The following is a 22,225-nucleotide window of genomic DNA, read 5'->3' on the forward strand; positions in this document are numbered from 1 at the left end:
CAAAAAATAACTTTCAGAACTATATGACCTACCGTAAAATATTCATTCTATGTATAAGGAGATACATACAGAACAGTAAATTCCTTAACATTTTGCCACGTTCTTTTGGCAACACAGAATCTACTCAATACTGGTTTTAGTCTATGAAAAAAGACCAAGAACAAAACCAGTATTTGCAACAGAAAAACAGGAAAAGAAGGTGGTAACAACAGTTAGATTAGAAGTAACATTCATACCACCCAGCAGTGTTTGTCTTTTGACAGAAAATGATTTCTCAGTCCATAATCTCTTACAACACAGCATTACTCACAGAAAGAAGTCTTTAAAATATAAAGTGATTTCAAATGCTAGTAAATGGTAGTAGCAGAAAAAGCAAGTACTTACTAAATCTAAATATCAAAATACTGTAACAGACAAATTAACTCTGCTACAGTTGTGTGCCAAGGGCTGCAACAATCAACTGAAATTCATGCTATTGTCAAGCATCAAAACCACATCTACCTGGGTAAGATTATTCCAGGTTTCCTCATTAAAAGGTTTGCTGTGTCTATATCAACACACATATGTCTAGTCAATTGATATGGTTCCATGAAAAAAAAAAAACCAGCCCAGTAAACTTTTGCAAATTTGATCATCTTCCTCTTAATTTCATATAGGACTGGCACTGTCCAAGATAAATCTCACAGCATGGAAATTCATATAGAAGTGTTAATCTCTCAGTTACTGCATATGGGGCTTACCTATAACAGATTCTTGTTCTGATGACAAAATCTCACTGCTTTTTGTCTTACTCAATTCTTGGTTTGAATTCTATTGGGGAACATGAAAACAGGTTAGAACAAATTCTACTATCACCTTCATAGCTTATTGGCTAATTTACTCTTCCTTGCTAACTAGAAACACACTGTACACTTGCTCCATGTTTCTGTCTTTTCATGAGTTTGAAATAAAGACAGCAAGTTCTACTCGCTATTCATCAGCCAGTCAACAACACTTTAAAAAACTATTAACACTGATACGTGTTTTATCTGCATATTTCATTTTCTTTTCACTATAGTAGTTCCCAGGTAAACTCTTTGGTTCCACTGAAAAGATCTGTTGTTCAAGCCTTTGAAGTAAAACGTTCCAGTTACAACCTTGCCTAATGTTAATAGCTGTTGAGTAAACCAACGTTTCAAGAGATTCAGAAGTCAATCTTATTTACTGAAATGTAAAGAATTGACAAGTCTCCAGAACCAGCTCAGTGTATTGGGTCTGCATAGCAAGGTTTTGGTAGCGGGAGGCCTACAAGGGTGGCTTTTGTGAGAAGCTGCTAGAAGCCTCCCCCACGTCCAGCAAGAGCCAATGCCAGCCAGCTCCAAGACAGACCTGCCGCTGGCCAAGGCCGAGCCCATCAGAGACAGTGGTAGTGCCTCTGAGGTAACATATTTAAGAAAGGGAAAAAAAGTTGCTGGGGCACAGAAACTGCAGCTGAAGAGAGGAGTGAGAACATGTAAGAGAAACAACCCTGCAGACACCAGGTCAGTGAAGAAGGAGGGGGAGGAGATGCTCCAGGCACCGGAGCAGAGATTCCCCTGCAGCCCGTGGTGAAGGCCATGGTGAGGCAGGCTGTCCCCCTGCAGCCCATGTTGGTCCACAGTGGAGCAGATCTCCACCTGCAGCCCAGGGAGGACCCCATGTCAGAGCAGGTGGATGCCTGAAGGAGGCTGTGACCCCATGGGAAGCCCGCGCTGGAGCAGGCTCCTGGCAGGACCTGTGGCCCCGTGAAGAGAGGAGCCCATGCTGGAGCAGGTTTGCTGGCAGGACTTGACCCCATGGGGGACCTAGACTGGAGCAGTCTGTGCCTGAAGGACTGCAGCCCGTGGGAAGGGACCCACGCTGGAGCAGTTCATGAAGAACTGCAGCCCATGGGAAGGGCTCTGGAGAAGTTCATTGAGGACTCTCCCGTGAGAGGGACCTCACACTGGAGGAGTGTGAGGAGTCCTGCCCCTGAGGAGGAAGGAGCAGCAGAGACAATGTGTGATGAACTGACCACAACCTCCATTCCCTGTCCCTCTGCGCTGCTGGCAGGGAGGAGGTAGAGAATCTGGGAGTGAAGTTGTGCCTGGGAAGGGAGGAGTGGGGGGGAAGGTGTTTTGAGATTTGGGTTTATTTCTCATTACCCTACTCTGGTTTGATTGGCAATAAATTAATATTCCCCAAGTCGGGTCTGTTTTGCCCATGATGGTAATTGGTTGAGTGGTCTCCCAGTCCTTATGTCAACTCATGAGCCTTTTGTTATATTTTCTCTCCCCTGTCCAGCTGAGGAGGGGGAGCAATAGAGCAGCTGTGTGGTGCTTAGTTGCTGGCTGGGGTTAAACCACAACAGTCACACACATCCAAATGTTTTTAAGGAAACTAACAGTGAAATGACAATAGCAGCCAATAACATTTCACCATTATTCTAGAAAAAATCATTATACAATAAAGAGGAAAGACAAATCAAAGACATGCTAGAATACAAGAGTCAATGGCCTCTGCAAAGGTAAAGCCCAATTAGAACTTGATGTCAGCAAACAGAGGAAGAACCAGTTAACAGTTTAAAACATGATGCTTATTTGAAAGTTTATCTTTTCTACTGCAGCTTAACATTTTCTTTCTCTGACATCAGATTTAAACATTAGTTTTGTCTATTTTGGCATCAGCTATACCAATAATAAATTCAGGTGGGGAATGCTACATTTTGCATGTAGCAGCTATTGCTTTCATGTAATTTCTTGTATCATTCTTCTATTTTCATTAGTATGAAAACAGCACAACAAGAAAAACTGAGGGACATACAGATATGTACTGAAAAGCTGTGCACTGGCTTAGGTTTGCTCTGCATTTACAGCTTTGGTGATACCTGTTCATTTTCAGTTGTTGTTTCACTGCTGGCTTGTAGTGATGTCTGCACATCAACAGGTCCTTCCTCAAATTCTATTTCTTCATCTTCATTCTCATCTTCTCCACTGCCATAGTTAGTCAGAGCTTGGGTTTCTGCTTTTGACAAACCTGAAGGCAAATCAGTGTAAAACCACCTTCATATTGGATTTACATATTGACAGAGCCTGACAGAGTAAAAGTCAGGCTGCAAAATCCAAGTCCCTCTTGGGAATTTACTGCAATGATCAGTCACAACTCTTTCTTCAAAAAATTCTTTGAAATTAAGATACAGTGATGACTTAACTTTCTAAGATTCATATGCTCCACATAAGCTATATTATGAACAAACACCACTGTGCTGGTGTGAAATATCTAAGTTATTAAACAGGTTGGTGTGAAGAATGTAAATCTAGGGGAAACCAAGCCATGAGCAGTTGGTGTAAGGGAACAAACAGGACAAAAAAATTATTAAAAATATGCGAGCTTAAGTAGAAGCACGTTAAAAAAAATCATCATTTAAATGAAAAACTGCATAAAATTTCAGCAGCTTTCACATCATTCAGGTTAAACGTTGAGAAACTTCAAGTTTAGCTGAGACAGGTTATGTAACTTAAACAATGAATCTGATTCTAACATGTTTTTACAGATCTACTGATTACAAAGAGAAAAAGCTCCTCTAATTGGAATGTTTAACCCTTGACACAATACTAGTAAATACATACTGGAAAATTTTCACTGGAAAAGACCTGACTAGAAAATATGGGAGAGACGGTGTTACACAGCAGTGCTTCATGCAAATCCTGTTGTAAAATTAGTTAGTCAAAACTACAGTGAAAGCATTTAATAATGAGCTATATAAAAATCACTTACTTATTGCCAGTGGACCGCTTTCACTTTCCTCATCTTCCTCTTGATCAGACACATCAGACCTAATACTTTCAGGAACTCCATTACCATCATACATTTCTGAGTCCTGTACTTGTTTAACAGTTTCAGTCTCATCCTTGTCCTAGGAAAACAAGGAATATTGTATTCATGTTTGTTTATCTGAAGATTAAGTTTTAGTTTCTGCATCAAGAAGTCACCTTTGTTTCTCAAAAACAAACAAATCTACAGACTAAAAATTAATGTTTAAGCAGTTCTTAAGGCCTTGCAATGAATACTGCAAAGCTAATCCTGAAACAGAGCATCAGAACCTACTATAAGAGATCATGCACTGTTCAGACATAGCTATCAAGGACATCGTAACTGAGTATTTCATTATCTGAAAAGGTTCACTGATCAGCATGCCAGCTTAAAAAAAATTTCTTTAAATTAGATTTGTCATTATCAGGAGGAAGAAAGACACACCTGCATTATTACATTCTAGTGACTTCCCTGCTTCTCCTAGATGATCTCTAGTAAAAATTAGGAATATTCCTAACTGCAGGTTCTCATTTCTTTAGCAATAGCTTCTCAGCAGTTTCTCTGCTGAATGATTTGCTAAACACCTTGAGTGAGAGAATTCTCCTCAGCCTATAGGAACCCCAAGTAAAGCCCTGAGTTTGGCTCCAAATCTTCAAAGTACTCTTCTGCACTACAGCAACCATAACAAGTGATATACAGCTTCCCACTCTTACTTCTAAAGCAGTGTGACAGAAGCTCTAAGCCCTAGAAGAAAGCACTGACTCTATGCCCATACATGCCTACACATATGCCTATGCCCATTTAGGAAAGCATTCAACATTCTAGTTAGCACATTACCTATATCTTTCTCTTGGCTGGAAAAAGCTGAACATTCCAGCAGAAAATACAAAACTTCATATACAACCCTTCTCTCCAAACAATGATTTTAGTGGTTTTTCAAAACAAACTTAAAGAGAAAAGGGAAAACCTTTGGGCACTAACATTTAATACTTGGAGCACACACAGACTTTGACTCTGAGGACCTCAAGTACCATGTCTCCCAACTCAGAACGTCTGCCTTCTCCTTAAGATGGAAAGTAAACTAACTTATTCCATACCATTAAAAAAAAGAAAATGTTAATTGCTAAAAATAGTTAAGCTGTCCTTGTTATTTAATTCTTCAATGAATGACTACAATGGTGAGCTGAGAATACAGGCAACAGCCCCAGACCAAATCCCACAATAAACACCTTCAGAACAGGTCTTTTCTTTTTTCTTTAAAATACGGAAAATTAATATGAAAAAGCAAAATCCTACCCTAAAGTTGCTTAGCGAGTATCACAAATTATTCCATTTCAGTTGCATAGCATTCAACATAAACTTTGCTCTTTTTAGACTTTCAAATTGTCAGTCCTAAAGCAAAGCTCATTCCACATGAAGGTCACCAACAATAAATAGAAAAGCATCTTTAATACTATCTTTGTTGAACTGAATGCACTTCTTGAAAGGTTAACAAGATAATATTTTGAAAGAAATACATCAAATAGTCTTTATGCTGGTAATGGTTCTGCAGCAGAAACAGGAATAAAAACAAAAGCAAGCAAGGAACTGGTACCCAAGTCATGTTTACTGAATGCATATAACAAAGACTTATTGATGAAGGCAGATTTTTTGGTAGTCATTTCCCAGACCATCAATTCAAATTAAAAAGGGAAATTATAATTTACTTTGTTACTTTGATAAAGTAAATCACTGAAAATAACAGAAAGGAGGTAAACCCCATGATGTTTAATAAATTTACAAACACTAGGAAATGGGCTGCTTACAGATATTGGATTTATATGACAGAAAACAGTTAGACTAAGTGAACTGTGAAATTATCTGAGGAATAAAGACAGTTGAGAAGCATAAACATACTTTGTCCTCATCGACATCTTCAGCAGATGAACAAACATCCACCTGGAGACCTTTTTTTGCCTAGAAGAAACACAAACTGTCTTCAATTCTAAACTGAAATAACTGAAATACTGAACCAAACTAGGCCTTCATGAAAGCCTGGCTGAAATGCCAATCTCACCAAGAACTGCTATCTCAAAACAGCAGTAAGTCACAGGGACTTCTATACTACAAGAGATGTTTATGCAGATGTCTTCAAAATTTTAGAGTTGCAAAACTTTACAAAAAACTGTGCTAGTCCTTTTTATTTAAACATTTATGTTTACATGGGCTAATTCTCCAGTCTGTGGTTGAATCATATTTAACATATAGAATTAGATATACCAGCTCTGGTCAAGACAGAGTGCTGTGTCTTTCAGTGTGGAATCTAAAACCATTTAGCCTACTGGCCTCAAGACAGCCACAAAATCAAGCAAGATCAGATGTGCCTGCATCGGGATCGCAGTTGAAAGCTGTGAGAAGACCATATAGAGATAATTGTGCAAGACTGTACAAAGTAACCAGGACCTAACAGTTCCGGCTCATCTCTGGCTCTGTTGAATCTGAACTGCTGCCACAGTAACAAGGCAAACGTTGACCTTAACCCTACTTCTCTGTCTTCCAGGAGAGAAGGAATGTCAGATCTAAGTTGGCTCCATGCATTCTCATAGCAGTGTATGAACCAGTCCTTTATGTAACAAAGATCCAATGAGCAACTTCAGATAAAATAAGAAGTCATGATCAAATCCTTCTGGATTCAGAGTGTTTCTCTGCCCTCTTTACAAGGCACTCCGCAGTCTCTCTCGTACTAGCCATATTACTGGTATATCTAAGTTGAACTATCTTGAAATATAGCTGACGATATGCTTAAAACTACTTATAGGATGTTATGACAGATTCACAAAATATCTTCCATTGACATTTTAAAATGAGTTAAGGGTTTGCTTTGGTATTTGTGTTTCTAAAAGAAAGCTGAAAGGACACTGAAGTTGTAACTATACTATACAAGAAAAAGTTACATTCCTAAAAACTGCAATACTAAAATTAAAAATGGTGATGCAATGTCTTTAATAATGTTAGTGGTGCAAAAACCAACCAAAACTTGCTTTGTTAGAGCAGAATACGTACTACAGTCTCAAATATTTCTGAAAAGTTTATATATATAATTTTAAACTCCAAGTCTAGAAAGTGATACTTTCTATATATGCCAACAAGCCAACTATTTGATGACTTCATAGGACTTATTCAAGTCAGGTAAAGATGGTGCCTAACTAAGCTACTGCAAGGAAAACTGACCCCCATATGTCAAAATATTTAGCTGGGATAGAGTTAATTTTCTTCATAGTAGCTTGTATGTGGCTATGTTTTGGATTTGTGCTGAAAATAGTGTAACACAGGGATGCTTTCATTATTGCTGAGCAGCGCTTACACAGCAGCAAGGACTTTGCTGCTGCTCACACCGCCCCACCAGTGAGTAGGACGGGGGGGTACAAGAAGTTGGGAGGGGACACAGCTGGGACAGCTGACCCCAACTGACCAAAGGGATATTCCAGACCATATGATGTCAAGCTCAGCATATAAAGTTGGGGGAAGAAGGAGGAAGGGGGTAACGTTCAGAGTGATGGCATTTGTCTTCCCAAGTAACACATGATGGAGCCCTGCTTTCCTGGAGATGGCTGAACATTTCCCTGCCAATGGGAAGTAGTGAGTGAATTCCTTGGTTTGCTTTGCTTGCACACACAGCTTTTGCTTCACCTGTTAAACTGTCTTTATCTCAACCCATGAGTTTTCTCACTTTTACCCTTCCAATTCTCTCCCCCATCCCACCAGGGGGGGAGTGAGGAAGTGGCTGAGGTGCTTAGCTGCCTACTGGGGTTAAGCCACAACAACTACTCAATGGCCCCAGATATTAATACTACTTTAACACTTTACTATTCCTTCCTAGGTGCACATATAAAACCATTAAAACACATTTCCTCTGAATTACCAACAACAAACTCTACAAAATTAGATATCTGTAACAGACACTCATCTATAATAGAGGACATCTCCCTTACTGAGGAAAACTAGTTCATGCTTCTATACAAGCAATACTGTGATTACACAGCAGTAATTTGTAAAAAAAATCATATACGACATATGAACTAAGGTAATCAAAGTAGTTTAGGAATACAGATATTTAGGAAACTCAGAAAAGCTACATTTTTCAAAAATATAATAAAACAAACCTCTTTAGCATAAGACTGTATCACTTCAGTAGTTTCTATTTTTCTTTTACATCTCTGCTTTACAGAAATACTGTTGTTGTCCAAGTCTTGCATGAGTTTAAAAAAGGCTAATTCATTAAATAATACTTCAGAGATCTCCACAAGAAGATCCTCCCCACAGTCTTTTAATTTTCTACCAGCAAATTTCGCCAGTGAATCCTGTGAAGAGAAATAATTCTTCAGTTTTTGAAACAGGCTTTCAAACTTCAAAGACTAAATGCATTCATATTTCTAATAACTCAAAATTAGTTCAGTATATAATAGCTTGTACCTTTTTTAAAATATGGTTTAGTGTCTTGAACAGGTTTTAATTAGAATCTCTAGTCACATAACACAGAACTTATCAAGTTACTGATTTAAACTCTGTGCTTAAAAAAAAAAAAAGAGCAGCCTATTGATTTTCAGAAATTTACACAAAATGTCCACGAAGAGCATCGCCAGACCTCTCCTTGAAAACAGCCACAGGCAAGAGATACACTTCTCACTATCTGGCAGTTCCAGAAAAGAAGTTCCATGCATGGTAAAGTTTTAATTTTAGGAAACAAGGCTCATTGCTGTATCAAAGCTGAAGAAGTTGTAAATTATAACTTCAGGGAAGCTGGTTTATCTATTGCTCATTACCCAAGTTGTAATAGTGTCGCAAAACAACAGTGGAAAAACTACTAACCTGAAGTATACTGCCAAGCTGCTTATGAAAGAACTTCACAAATTCTTTACTTTCATCGTTCTGTTGTGTTAGAGTCAAGACCATACGTCTTACTGATGTCAATAATTGAGAAGAACATACTTCATCCATGTGTTCCTAAACAAGTAACACAGAATGAGCTTAGTTACCACTTTAAAAAAAAAAAATTAGCCATCAACTCAAATACCAAAATTCATTTATAAAAAAAACCACCTGTCTACTAAAGGAACACCACTCCATGAACAGGTCCTAACACATCTCGCAAAAGAACCTAGCTGGAACAGTTATAGCAGATAGCATACTTCATTAATGACTGATCGGCCATGACACACAAAGCTTTATCTCGCTTTTCCAACACATTAGTACATGCCATCTTTTAACATTTGGAGAAACGAAGAATCTTCGTATATTGTGGTTGTGTACTCAAGTGTATTAAAGTGTACGTTAAGAAATCTACTGCTGTAAGCTTCCTTAAAATTGCAAACAAAACAGAAGTCTTCAGGCACTGAGACTGTGGCATGTCAACAATATACAGTTTTTAAACTTAGTATCATTGAAGTACCTTATTAAACAAACCTAAGCTTATACACTGCGCATACTATAAAAGGGAACAGGGACATGACTTAAGCATCTTACAACTTAATCTTCTCTGCTCTTTAACCTTGTAAAGAATGAACTGTGACTATTTCTCCTTCTTTAAAGAAGTACATTTCTCTGTATTCACAGAAGTTTACAAGCTCTCAACAACTTCAAAGATATTTGTAAACAGGAGAAAATGCTAAAAATCAACTTACAGAGCTAGTCTTCAAAAATATCTTGTTACATTGTACTTCTGAAATATTTGCTGCCTTTTAGCAAAAAGAACTGAGATAATTTTAATTAAACTGATAGATACATTCTCAAACATTTCTATTGAATTTGGTCAGCTCCAGATAAAATCTCTATTCTTCTTGATGTCAAGTCTACCAGCCCTTGTGCAATCTAGAAACCTTACCATTTCTTTCTCCTATTAAAAACTCCACTGAATCTTTCTGTTGGAGTATTTAATTCTTACTTCATCCTCAGCAATGTCTGCAACTTAACACATTTATTGGCAGCTGTTGCTAAGATGCAAGTTACCAATTTTAAATAATGTTCTTCTATGCAGTTATGCAGGTCCTTTTCCTATTCTTCTAATTCACACATTATTGAAAAGATTTCTTACCTTCAGAAAAGGAATGACCTCTTTCATAATTGCTTTAATCTGCCGGTCAAGCTGCTGAGTATCTATACGAGGACATGGCACAGCAGGAACTTCACTTGACTGTGGCACAGGAAGACATTCACTGGTACCTGGACCTCATTTGAAAAAAAAAAAAAAAATGCACATTTAAGTCATTCAACATTACTGTTAAAGAAATACCAATTTCAAAACCATATATTTTCCTTTTTTTTTTAACATAAATCATATTTAATTATGTAAAGATCCTTTGAAACTTTGCTACGTTTTCAATATAAATGAAGAGGAAAGGAATTCAGCCAATTAAATGATTCTTGATAGTTAGAATAATTATTTTCTAAAACTAAGCAAAATATGTATATATGTGCATACCTTCTAATTTAGCAGCAGAAGCAACCTGAAAATTACTAGAGCAGCCCTCAGAGTCAAGGGTACTTTCAGCTTCAATTTTCATACGCTCATATTCCCTCATCCTAGCCAAAGCTTGATCTAAGTGAATCACTGTGTTGCCTATATTTAGAATAAAAACACCTTTTAATCTAAATAAAAAGTTTTCAATTGATAGACAAGTAAACAATGATAAAAACGAAATCAAAGCCACAAGTTTTGAAATCTACGTATAACTGTAGTTGAATTATAATATTTTGTTGCACACTTTGATCAACTCAAAGTGTTTCACAAGTGGCTAATTTCTCCAAGTGTTGTTTTACAAAACGTGTCATTACACACTAAAAATCAAAGAATGGTATACTATTTAAGTGTAAACAATCACAGGCATTTTAGGAAGGAGTAACAACATTTTAAATCACATCATTCCTACCAAGGTCATCAGTGGCAAAGGGTTCAAAATTTGAAGATGTAGACATAGTACTCCCATTGTCTGCATCATTTTGTTCACAATCTTGACATGCTTCTGTAGAAAAGTTCTTGCCAAAAGTTTCCTAAAAAACACCAAACTGAATACAAAGCAGGAATGCACCATCCTCTCACAGATGTGTCAACAAGCCAGCAATTCTTTTCAGTCACATGCTGTGGTATCAAGACCTGTCACCAGGCTGCCTGACTGGGCAATAACCTTACTTAAAGGACAGAAATCCCGGTGATTCTACCATGTCTGTTTCAAATACTTCAACTATAAAACATCTAAGAAACTGTACAGAGGCATCAGTGACTCCTTAAATACAAAAACCCAACATTTTTAGGGGAATCTTGTCATCAGTACTTGCCCTGATGTTACTCACAAGAGGATTTTGGCTCTTTTTGAATATCAGCTTCCAGATTTATGCCCCTCTCCATGTTCTATTCCTCCCTGACACATCACTCGTTTCCAGCATCAAGAATCCTACCATATTTAGTCACTTTGCATTAAGATTATCTTGCATTTCTTTGTTTAGAGAAGCTGTGTGAGTTGACATTAATTTCAGAAAAATTCAATTGCTACTATGAGTATTTCAGTACACAAGCATGCATGTAAATTGAAAAGATATGAAAAGTTGACAGTAAACTAGCTTCTGAACTCAAAAACTTACATCATCTGTAGAAGCAAGGCTTTCACTGGGAGTGAGTTCAGAATTTGATGCCATCCATGTTGCAGAATTCAGTGATTTTGTGCACTTCCCTTTTTCATTGTTCTCAGACAGGTGTCTGGTCACTATATCCTGGAAAAGACAGCAAATCTATACTGTAAAAAAGGATCTAAGATTTGTTTGATTCATACACATGATCAAAAATTTTGTGCATACCTGTAAAGCATATAGAGCCCTTTGCCTCAGGTAATCTGTATTTAGCAGCTGAAGCTCATGGAAAAGTTCAATAAGAAAGTGGGGACGAGACTCATTTTGAGAAATAAGAGTTGCCACTTCAGAATAAATTGTGTCTCGCAAAGCTTCAAACATAGAGAGATCACTACCAGTTTCTGTAGAAAAAAAAGGAACTCATTAAGTCCTTGACATGCACATTACAGGTGCACAAATCGTACCTCTATCATTGTAGATTCCATTATATAGCTGCTTTCTTAAATTTTGCTCCTTTCCTGAAGGGCAACAAAGATTTAAACATTCTGAAATAATACTTAATGCAATCCTTTATATATGAAATAAAATATAAAGCATTCATTGGAATAATTTTCTTTACAATTCTGAACAATACCTTCAGAAAGTAGTCTTTCTTAAAGAGAATATCGCACACACCACAATGTTGCTTTCAGAATAGGTATTCAATACTGAAAATGGAGTTTTAAGACATTTCAAATGAGACAGCCAAAGGTCTCAAGTTTATGTAATACAAGTAGTCCACACTTTTGCCACACAAGCAACAACATTAAGAAAGCTCTAGACTGAATTCAAGAAAGCCACTCCTTCCCATACCTCCCACACAAGCATAAATCTTACACTCTCATACATGTCTAATATCGCTTCTGAGGCTCACATAAAACCTCCTACCCTTAAGCCCTATTACAGACGTATGAGAAGACAACATGTTCCCTAATAAGTCTCCCATTCCTTTGAAAATTAAGGACTATCCTTGCATCACAACAGTTAAATCATTACATACATACTTTGGCAAGTGTTGAATGGAAAAAAGTTAAATTTGGAAAACTCAGCTTAGTTTAACAGATGCATATTTGTTAGTATACAAGGTAATGAAGTTATTAGCATATAGAGCAAATGTTACTGTGCAATTTGGTTATCTGCAAATAGTTTTCCAGTCTTTTTAAGCATAGAGGCAAACTTTTTCAACCTTTAATAAGACACCAGAAATCGCTTCCCTTCCCCATTAATAAAATGCAATAATAGCTTTTAAATGTACCTGCATATTTTCTATTTGTAATTGTGATTAACCAAGAACATGATAAGCACATTCTTCACAATTATAATTCAAAGTAGTTTGTATCATTGCATTTCATGCAAATTACAAGTAACTTCTCTTGCCTTGTTCATAGAGAAGGTGGTGCAATAGTACTAATTTTGAACATCTGCTAAACAGTCTGAGTTATAGGACCCAAGCTAAAGAAACAAAAAAAGTAATAGGACATTGTTGAAGCTAAGCAGTGAATGCATTACCTGGCGCTTCAATGCATGCATTTCTGTTAGACTGCTGCAGAATTCTCCTAGCATGCGCTGTAGGAAAGTGGGGATAGACAGTGATAAACACAAAAATGCGCACCAGAAATAAAGACAGGGTCTATACAAAACAGCAGGAGGAAGACTGCTTAGTCATCCAAACCACATCAAAGCTGCTTATTGTGAAAACTTAATTGTAGAAGTTTATTTCGTATACCAATAAACAGCTCTTAGTGTGGACACAGCTACATTGACAAAGCTGTACATTGTGCTACAATGACTAAAATTTCTGCATCTTTCAAACAAAAAGATACTGGCAGAACCTAAAAAGACACAGAAGAGAATTTTTTTATGATCTAGACGCAAGAAAAGCAGTGCAGATGGCAAAAATGTAAGGGTTTATGTGATGTTATAAGATTGAATTTGAATGATATTTGATAGAGCTCCTTTAAGCATGAATAGAAGGAAAACATGTATGCAGTATATGATATAGTTTAAACGCTAAACAAGTTTCATCTGTTCTGCAGTTACTTTCCATAAAAACATCAACAAATGGGTGAGGTTTCTGGTTGGCTAGGTTTTTGTTTTACAGTAACAGGTTTGTTTCTAAATTATTGTAATCAAGTACCTAATCTACAGAAAACACCCAAAAGCAACCAATACCCAACTTTTTACACGCTTTTATGTTTACAGCATCCTTAGAAATTAAAAAGCAATATCCACATGCTAAATATACAGTATTGTCTTCTTGTCATAATACACTGCTTTTAAATAATACACCAGCCACTAAGTGTGGAGGTCCTTTCTCAGAGAAGTTCACAAAATAATTACTGACGTTCAGAAAAGAATACCTGAAGACATTTCTGTAGATCTACTGTATTTAATTATTTTTTCCAATTGTTCCCGATTCCTTTTGCTGAACACCTTTGCATGAACAACCTCTTCAGAGTGTCTGCTTTTATTGCTCTTGCAGGGTTCACACACGCTAGAAGCACTTGCACTTTCATAACCTAATGGGAGGGAATGAAAAGGAAGAAAAAAAAGTTTACAAAATGTTTTATTATTTTTAAAAATTTGTTCAAGGGCAATTTCAAACACGCAAAACACCAATGAAGTTTCCTAGCCAAAAATTTTCCTCTGTACACTGAAGCCATACAGTAGCACTAAATCCTCAATGACTGCAACAGTAGTATACATGCTGGTACTGTCCCTCTCTTCTCATTCAGTATTTTACAGAAGCACATCTTTCAGCAAGTCATCCAGTTTGAAGATGAAGACATAATGAAAAGGAAGATCCTCCTGGTACCTTATTCCAAATCTTAGTGTATCTGCATCCACTATCCATTCAAATCATGATGTCCTAATCAGTTATGCTTTTTATTTACTGAAATACTAAAAAACCTTACGTAGTTATGTTATGTAAAATTAATTCATATTTCAATAACTTATTTTCATTCTTATAGGTACCATTTATGGAGAATAAATTCTCTGGAATGTAATGATTATAATCCAAGTTGAGTTTGCCATGGTATCTAAGATTACTTTACAACCTACCAGTATTTTTAATTCTGCCTTTTAGCTGAGAAGAACTCTTCCTCTTGTTCTTCGATTTGGGTGTTTTATCTTTTGATGCCAAGCTTGCTTGCGCTGATGCTTTTCTAGATTTAAATGTCTTTGTCACAGTAGTTGGGTCTACAGGATCAGGCATGCTACTAAAACTCTCCAAAGACTCTTCATCAAACTCTCTTCTCCTGCTCATATCAGACTGATTTTTATGACCAGAAGCAATGTTTTGTACTGAAACTGCAAAACCCGATTTCAGCTGAGACTGATCATCTTTTTTCAGTTCCTGGCTATCATTAAGCCAAGTTGATCTTTTTTCCATTTCTTCTTCAGGTTGTCTATGACTCCTTCTGTCAGAAAGAAAAAAAGAAAGACAGACCACAATATATCATAACCTAGTCTCTCAGATAGAAACAGCATGCATTACCAGGCAAAAGAGCTTTATCCATAATGCTAGTTATCTGCCCTAGCTACTTAGTCATCAACTGAACATTGCGGGGGGGGGGGGGGGGAGGATCTAGTGAGAACCCTTCCAAATGGAAAACGGAAGACATCTGAAGAAATTCACATTTATCACCAATTTCAACCTGAATATACTTATGCATATATTGCTGCATTTAAATAGTACTATAGGACAAAACATTTCTTAAAACATTCATTACAATCTACTGTAGCACAGAAAATAAGCATTCACTGAAATTACATGCTATAGTTATTCAAACAGTTTCAAAAAACATGGAAACGAAATCTTCCTCCACTTACAAGAAGTATTACAAAACCACTCCAACACTATATTTGATCTTAAAATATTCATGAAATGATACATTAGTTAATATACAGAAAAGCAGAAAACTTTACTGAAAAAAGTAAAAAAATTAAACTGGAAACTGCAGAAGTAAAGGTCATCTTGTAATCCTATTACAATAAATTCCCTAAAAGAATGATGAAATCCCACAAGCCCCAGAAAAGGGAGGAAAAATTATTAGAGGAGGGTTGCACTGTGACATTAAATACCTTTGTTTTTCTGCTCCATTAGAGGAACTGCTTTCAAAAGGTTTGGGGAATGCCATATACTCAGTTTTCCCAGAAGCATTATGATCTAGAGGGTGTTCTTGCTGCTGCTGCTCACTGCTGTGTGGGGACATACTGTGTGCAAAATCTCCAAAACCAGAAGGGAACACTGGATTATAGTTAATACCTACAAAGTAAACAAGAGAGTCAGAAGATATTACCTCATTTATCTGTGTGATAAAAGTCAAATTTGAGACATATTGTGTGGCAACATAAAATTATGAAGCAAAAAAAATACAGTGGGGAAGTAAGCAAAAACTGTTTTCATCCTGAAAGCACTGCAATAATCAGAATTTCTCTTACACACAGGTTTCAAACATTTCTAAATACTACACATGCCACTACAATCCCATCAGTGGGGAGATGAAGGTACTTCAAGAAACCCCAGTAAAGAGCTCCTACAACTGAAGGTAAAAACGACATCAGTTCCAAAAAAGGCAGAGTTCTTTCTGCATGAAGACTTTATCAATACTTCAACTACCATCAAATTGACCAGAAAATTCCAACAGTAAAGCTGGAATATGAAACTCGTAGGGCCAAAGAAGTCATAAATTCGTAATACTTATTTTAACTTCAGAATCTTTATAGTAGTGGCAAATTGAACATAACTATTCTTCCATGCAGGTTCCATATAATTTAAAATGTATTCTTAAACAGAAAACAGACTTTAGAATCTGAAAGCTACAATCTAGGTCTATGCCTATTTCCTTGTTTCCTGAAAAGGATGAAATATATTAAGACAGCTCTAACAACTTTTAATGATACAGTAAAATACCTACATTTTTTTCCCTTTCAAATTCAACAGTAGAAGTAGACTTGGCAATAAGATTAGAGGAACACTGTATCCAAGTCAACAGTTACTCTATACCTCTGATGGGAAAAAAAAATTAGGAACATGCTCCATTTACAGGCATTTAAAACAAAAACAAGTGCTGGAAGTTCTAAGAAAAAGAAATAATTACCAAGTGCCACCTTAAAATTAGAGGGTTCACTTAGTCAGTTACTTTTCACACACTGGATGAAGAACATTTAAAACGTTAACTTTATGGAGTGGGTATTTTCAACTATAACCAACTTATAGACGAAGTCTTGCTTTTTATACTGAAGTCAAAATATACAGTTGCTCAGCAATAAACATTAAGAAACTCCTGCTAGAATAATACGGACTTGTGCAAGTACTGTTTAAGACCATTTCAATATAAAGGAAATGTCACAGAGTTTCAGCAAATTCATATTAAGAATTCAATTAAATGAAGGAACAGAAATTTTTGAAATTCGTGCTACTTTTCACACCTGTAGTAATACTCACCTGGAGCAAAGGAAGAAAAATTAGTAAACCCTGGTACATTAAACAGGTTCACAGGTTGTGGAGGAAAGCTGAATGGACAGAAAACAGGAGATGGAGGTGGTGGTGCACTACTGCCTCTCTCCTTTCTTGATGGCTTCTCTTGATACTGTTGTTGTTCTTGCTGGCGCATCAGATCATTTAACATTTGTTTCAACCTTGAAAACAAGGAAAAATAAGCACTTGGGGGGGAGGAATGCTAAGGGAAGGCTGTAAATTTTCACTCAAGTAATTTGAGATTCATATTATTTCACCTGCTCCATGTAATGTACGTAAAGAACTGCTAGTAAAAAAATAAGCCTCAAAGAAAGAAAAACAACTTGTATTTAATCCTGAGCAACAGACAGGAACAGTTTTATAACCAACCACTCTGTACTAGCCATCACATTTACAGAAGTTAAACATCCTTGCAAGAACAACAAAAAATTGACTAGATACTAAAAAAATAAGCAGGCTGAAAAGGAAACTTAATTAGAAACAACTGAAGATACAAAATATTTGCAGAAGTGGCACTAAATCTACTTCAAAATATTATGAGGCCAGTAACTATATACCAATTGCCAAATACAAAACAGAGATAAAGAGCTTGAACTTTAATACAATGAATTAAAATGACTATTATATCTTTTAAAAGATCATTGTTCAGAAGGTAAAAGTGGTACATCCAAATGGAGAATAAGCAAGCTCAACTTCTGACTGACAACACTAAGAAAGGACAAAAAGCTTTTCCACCATCTTTCCATAACCATTAGAATCTAGAATCTTGCCAGGTAGTCTAGCAAAGACTACAGACATAAAAGCATATTCAAGGAGAGCAAGTCTAAACCAAAAAAAGCCAAATAAAGCTATCACAACAGATTTTTGGAAGTGATGCCAACTTTTGGTTCTCTTCACTAAAGATTACTCAAAAAGAACAATCTCAAAGGCATTAAAGCAGTGGTCAAAAAACCCAACCAAAAATGCTGTATACAATTTCAAAAGCTTGTAATCAACTCAGAAGTTCAATAACCTCATACTTAACCATTATCTGTGATCTTTTATTCACATAACCATGTTCTCTGTTACTGAAACATTTCAAATTCCAGTCAAACACTAATAAAGTCAACAAACCTTTGGACATTATTCTGCTGCCAAGTCAGTTGAGTGTAACACTGGTTTAATTGATGCATAATAAGATGTACTTGTGAAGATGCAACATTATTGGGCATCATACTGTAAGGGCCTGTAAGCAAAGTTTGTAGTAGACAAGACAGGGTCTGTGGAAAGAAAACACATGACAGTGACCAAATTACCACAACCAGAAGTTACTGCTGCAAAGATTTTGGAGGGGGGAAGACAAGGTAAGAATAGCAAAATAACTACTCTTCAGATCTACCTGCTGATCCTGCATCAAAGTTTGACAAATGCTGACACTAAATTCATGCTGTTTCTTCAACTGATTGATCTGCTCTTGCCATTGTTCCTTTTCTTCCACATATGAAAGTTCGGACATCCACCGAAGGTTTTCCTGACGTCGCATACTTATGTTTTGCTGTTGCCTGGCCTTAGACAATGGACGGTAATTCCCATCTGCTGAAAGAGGACGGCAATTTTTCCACCTGGGTAGGGAGAAAAGGAAGAATGAGGCAAAAGCTGACATTCCAAACACCTTCTTCTAATGATACTTCCATTACTCAAATTGTGTTTCAGTTGTACATCCAACAACTCACTTGTCACAGTGCCAGCTAATCACCCATGCAATTTTGTCAATCCAACGTTATGCTAAACAAATGGAAAATAACAGCCACCCAACTGGCAACACCTGTCAAAAAAGAATTACTAAGGATGTTTCTGGATCTTGCTTTTAGTATCGTCCATTGCTGATATATAATATGTACTCAGATGAAAATAGAAGCCACCAACATAATATGCTAAGAATTAAGAGGCCCAGCTCCTGACTAGAAGGCCACTATCTACTAAAATTACTTTGGTATCAAAAACAGAGGAAATCAATTGAAGATATATACATTATTTTCAACATGACATCTTCATTTAGTCATATAAAGCTTATTAAGGAAATCAATCAGGTAAGTAAGAGTTAAAAATATTCATGTCAATTAAAAAAAATCTAATCAGAAATAGTTTTCAAAGTTGCAAAAGCCAACAATTTGAAAGCAAAAATTTCAGAGTTAGTTTAATTGTCTGAATTACTTTTTTTTGAAGAGACTGATCAATATCATGGCAAAAATTTTACACGAGTTATCTTTTAAGCTGATAAAAAACCATGGGAATATAAGGAGCTTCTGCAACGCAGCTAGAGAGCTCAATGGCAAACATTTAATATGACTGAAAACAGAAGAAATTATCAAATTAGTTATACGCATTGCAGCTACAGAGACTCAGACAAGAAAGTGCCACTGCACACAGCTCCCTAGCAAGCAGAAAGAAATTTAACTTTGCTGTAAAAGGATGCCTTGTAGTTAATGCAATGCTTCTTCCACCCCTTCCAAATATACTCTGACAAGGATCAGATCAACAAGTAATGTCACTAACCTATCCTTGTTTTCTTTAACAAAATATGCATTATCTGGTATGTTGTTATTGGGATAAATAGAGAAACTGTCATTCAAACTTGACGCATCTTCTTCCTCTTCTTCTGCCTGACCAACTGCATCAGAGAGATAACCGTCTTCATCTCCATTCTCCTCCTCTAGTGCACACTGGGTAGAACCTCCCCAGGTAGCCATTGTCCTAGTGAACATTGCAGGGGGAGAAGGGGGGAACGACAAAAAAAAAAAGGGGGGGGGGTGTTTGGGAAGGGAAGAGTATTTTTTTTTTTTAGTTTATGACAAATTAATAAAACAATTTGTTGACAATTACAAGTCTGTCTATCTTCAATTAATCAAGCTGCACCAAAATTAATTTAAATATCTCACCAATGCAAAATGAAACTAGTATTCTTCTGATATGGGCATAGTTAAAGTTACTGTTTTGGAAAGTTACTAATTTACTGTTGTTATAAATGGTGTAGAGATGAAGAAAAATTACTCTGAGCAGTTGGCATTTTTCACACATTCTCCACTCCTTAGGTGGTTTATCACCATTTATGGAGTAGGGGAGACTAAATATACTGGGAAGACCCATAAAACTGGCAAGTTGCCAACTAACAGTCACTTTAGAAGTCAAGAAATTAATTTACTGCTCTGTTACATCATGACATTCAGTGCTCAGATGAAAACAGGAAACTGCCCCAAGACTGACATCTCACTAAACAACAGAAGCATCCACTGACTCGGGTTCTTACTTTTCAGTCCTACTCTGCTGTGGAGTACGCTGAGCTTCTGATCCTTCACTTTTAACAGATGCAGCAACAGTAGATATTGTTTCTGCGAGCTCTCTCCTCCTCTGATGTTCAGCCATTAAAGCTTCAAGTTGCTTTCTCCTCTGTCGCAATTCTTCTCTTAAAATCTCATGTCTTCTCATCTCAGACCATAACTGTTTGCAGTAAAATGGAAGACATTAGAACATAAACAAAAAACATACAATCTAAAGCACATTAAAATTTCAATATTTGATACTACACTGATAACTTTTTGTTCAGGCATTGGTATTATACTGTAACTGAAACCACACCACAGAAAGCTGCAAAATATATCCCATATCCACGATCTATCCCAAATACCGCAAAATCTAAGAAGGTAATTAAACATTACAGGACAGAATTTTTTAAGAAAAACAGTGTCTGTGTCACTTAACACTGTTTTTATCACATAATTTACACATTATTAGTTAGCTCTTTAAGTAGCATGACAGAATACGACCGTCTGGAGAAATCTGAAAATTCTGTTATCAACGAAATAATTGGCAAAGTAGAGGACACAACAAAAACTTCAAGTAGCAGTGTATGTTTGAACAAGACTTAAGGAAGCCATGATTTACAACAGAGCACATTAAGGGAAAGGTACAGGTAGGAAGAGGCCTTTAGCTACCTTAAATTAGATACAGTGAAAGCACAAATGGCAAGATACTTTCACAAACACAGAAACAGCACAACATAAAAGCCTAACATACAGAAACAATTGTGTAAGTGAACTAGACTGGAAAACGCAGACTTAAGAGAGACAGGCAAGTGACAACGTTCTCAAGCCTGAAAGCAACTAAACTAGTTGGTGGTGCTGGAGCCAAGACATTTTCCAACAAAAAATCCATACATATTTTGATAATTAATAACCCAACCTGTTTGTAGAGTATTAGCAACTGCATCAGCACATTCATTTTAGAAACAGTTTCTTTTTAGCAGGAAGAATTCAGACCTTTTATTTAGTGAAGAGAGACAAGTTGTCCTATAATGCTTATTTGGAAGATGCCAAAGTTCTGAAATTCTCCTCTTGGACAAGGAAAATTTGGCTTTCAATGACAACAGTACAGGCATTGCCCAATCAGCCTCACCTAAACTGTTGAAGGAAAATTTACAAGAATGCTGATGCAACTCTCAGAGAAAAGTCTATTAAAAAAGGTATTTTTCAGATATTTGTTTCTGATATCTAGTCTAGCCAGGAAACACTTTTCATCACTGTCCTGGTTTCAGCTGGGATAGAGTTAATTTTCTTCCTAGTAGCTGGTATAGTGTTATGTTTTGGGTTCAGTATGAGAAAAATATTGATAATACTGATGTTTTCAGTTAGTCTAAATATTACTTAACAACAAGTCAAGGATTTTTCAGCTTCTCATGCCCAGCCAGCAAAAAGGCTGGAGGGGCACAAGAAGTTGGGAGGGGTCATCCAAACTGGCCAAAGGGGTATTGCATACCATGTGACATCATACCTAGTATATAAACTGGGGCGAGTGGGGCAAGTTCGCTGCTCAGAAACTAATTGGGCATCAGTCAGCAGGTGGTGAGCAATTGCATTGTGCATCACTTGTTTTGTATATTCCAATCCTTTTATTACTATTATTGTTATTTTACTATTGTTATTATTATCATTACTAGTTTCTTCCTTTCTGTTCCATTAAACTGTTCTTATCTCAATCCACAAGTTTTAGTTTTTTTCCGATTCTCTCACCCATACCACTTGGGGGAAGAAATGAGTGAGCAGATGCATGGTGCTTAATTGCTGGCTGGGTTAAACCACAACAATCACAAATCCCTCCACCCCTACAAATGCTAGCATAATTTTCAGAAAGACTGAGTAATATCCACATCATTAAGACATGAATTTTGGGTGAAAAGGGGAAGGAATATGCATAGAAGATAAACTACATTTCAAATACTGCCATCGTTTTCTTCAGGGATGACTTGCCTGTGGTATA

The 22,225-nt window shown here is 36.6% G+C and overlaps 1 protein-coding gene across 17 annotated transcripts in view; it reads right to left on the reverse strand.

Annotated features, from left to right (window-relative positions):
* PCM1 (pericentriolar material 1) overlaps positions 1-22,225 on the reverse strand; it is a 45,601-nt gene that overhangs the window by 2,624 nt on the left and 20,752 nt on the right. For 3 of the 17 annotated variants that reach the window (XM_069789011.1, XM_069788966.1, XM_069788891.1), the window contains 20 exons: positions 20,220-20,410; positions 19,469-19,666; positions 18,312-18,534; positions 18,047-18,192; positions 16,901-17,094; positions 15,535-15,718; positions 14,512-14,870; positions 13,809-13,967; positions 12,958-13,014; positions 11,638-11,810; positions 11,425-11,553; positions 10,716-10,836; positions 10,268-10,405; positions 9,881-10,014; positions 8,659-8,793; positions 7,953-8,150; positions 5,707-5,766; positions 3,775-3,913; positions 2,885-3,033; positions 741-810 (listed from right to left, as the gene is read on the reverse strand). In XM_069789011.1, the coding sequence (XP_069645112.1) occupies positions 741-810; positions 2,885-3,033; positions 3,775-3,913; positions 5,707-5,766; positions 7,953-8,150; positions 8,659-8,793; positions 9,881-10,014; positions 10,268-10,405; positions 10,716-10,836; positions 11,425-11,553; positions 11,638-11,810; positions 12,958-13,014; positions 13,809-13,967; positions 14,512-14,870; positions 15,535-15,718; positions 16,901-17,094; positions 18,047-18,192; positions 18,312-18,534; positions 19,469-19,666; positions 20,220-20,410 (3,157 nt within the window). The remainder of the gene's footprint in view (positions 1-740; positions 811-2,884; positions 3,034-3,774; positions 3,914-5,706; positions 5,767-7,952; positions 8,151-8,658; positions 8,794-9,880; positions 10,015-10,267; positions 10,406-10,715; positions 10,837-11,424; positions 11,554-11,637; positions 11,811-12,957; positions 13,015-13,808; positions 13,968-14,511; positions 14,871-15,534; positions 15,719-16,900; positions 17,095-18,046; positions 18,193-18,311; positions 18,535-19,468; positions 19,667-20,219; positions 20,411-22,225) is intronic. The other 14 variants (XM_069788957.1, XM_069789027.1, XM_069789019.1 and 11 more) reach the window with 11 other exon arrangements.

This window comes from Haliaeetus albicilla, chromosome 1 (assembly GCF_947461875.1).
Source record: "Haliaeetus albicilla chromosome 1, bHalAlb1.1, whole genome shotgun sequence".
NCBI classification, from domain to species: domain Eukaryota; kingdom Metazoa; phylum Chordata; class Aves; order Accipitriformes; family Accipitridae; genus Haliaeetus; species Haliaeetus albicilla.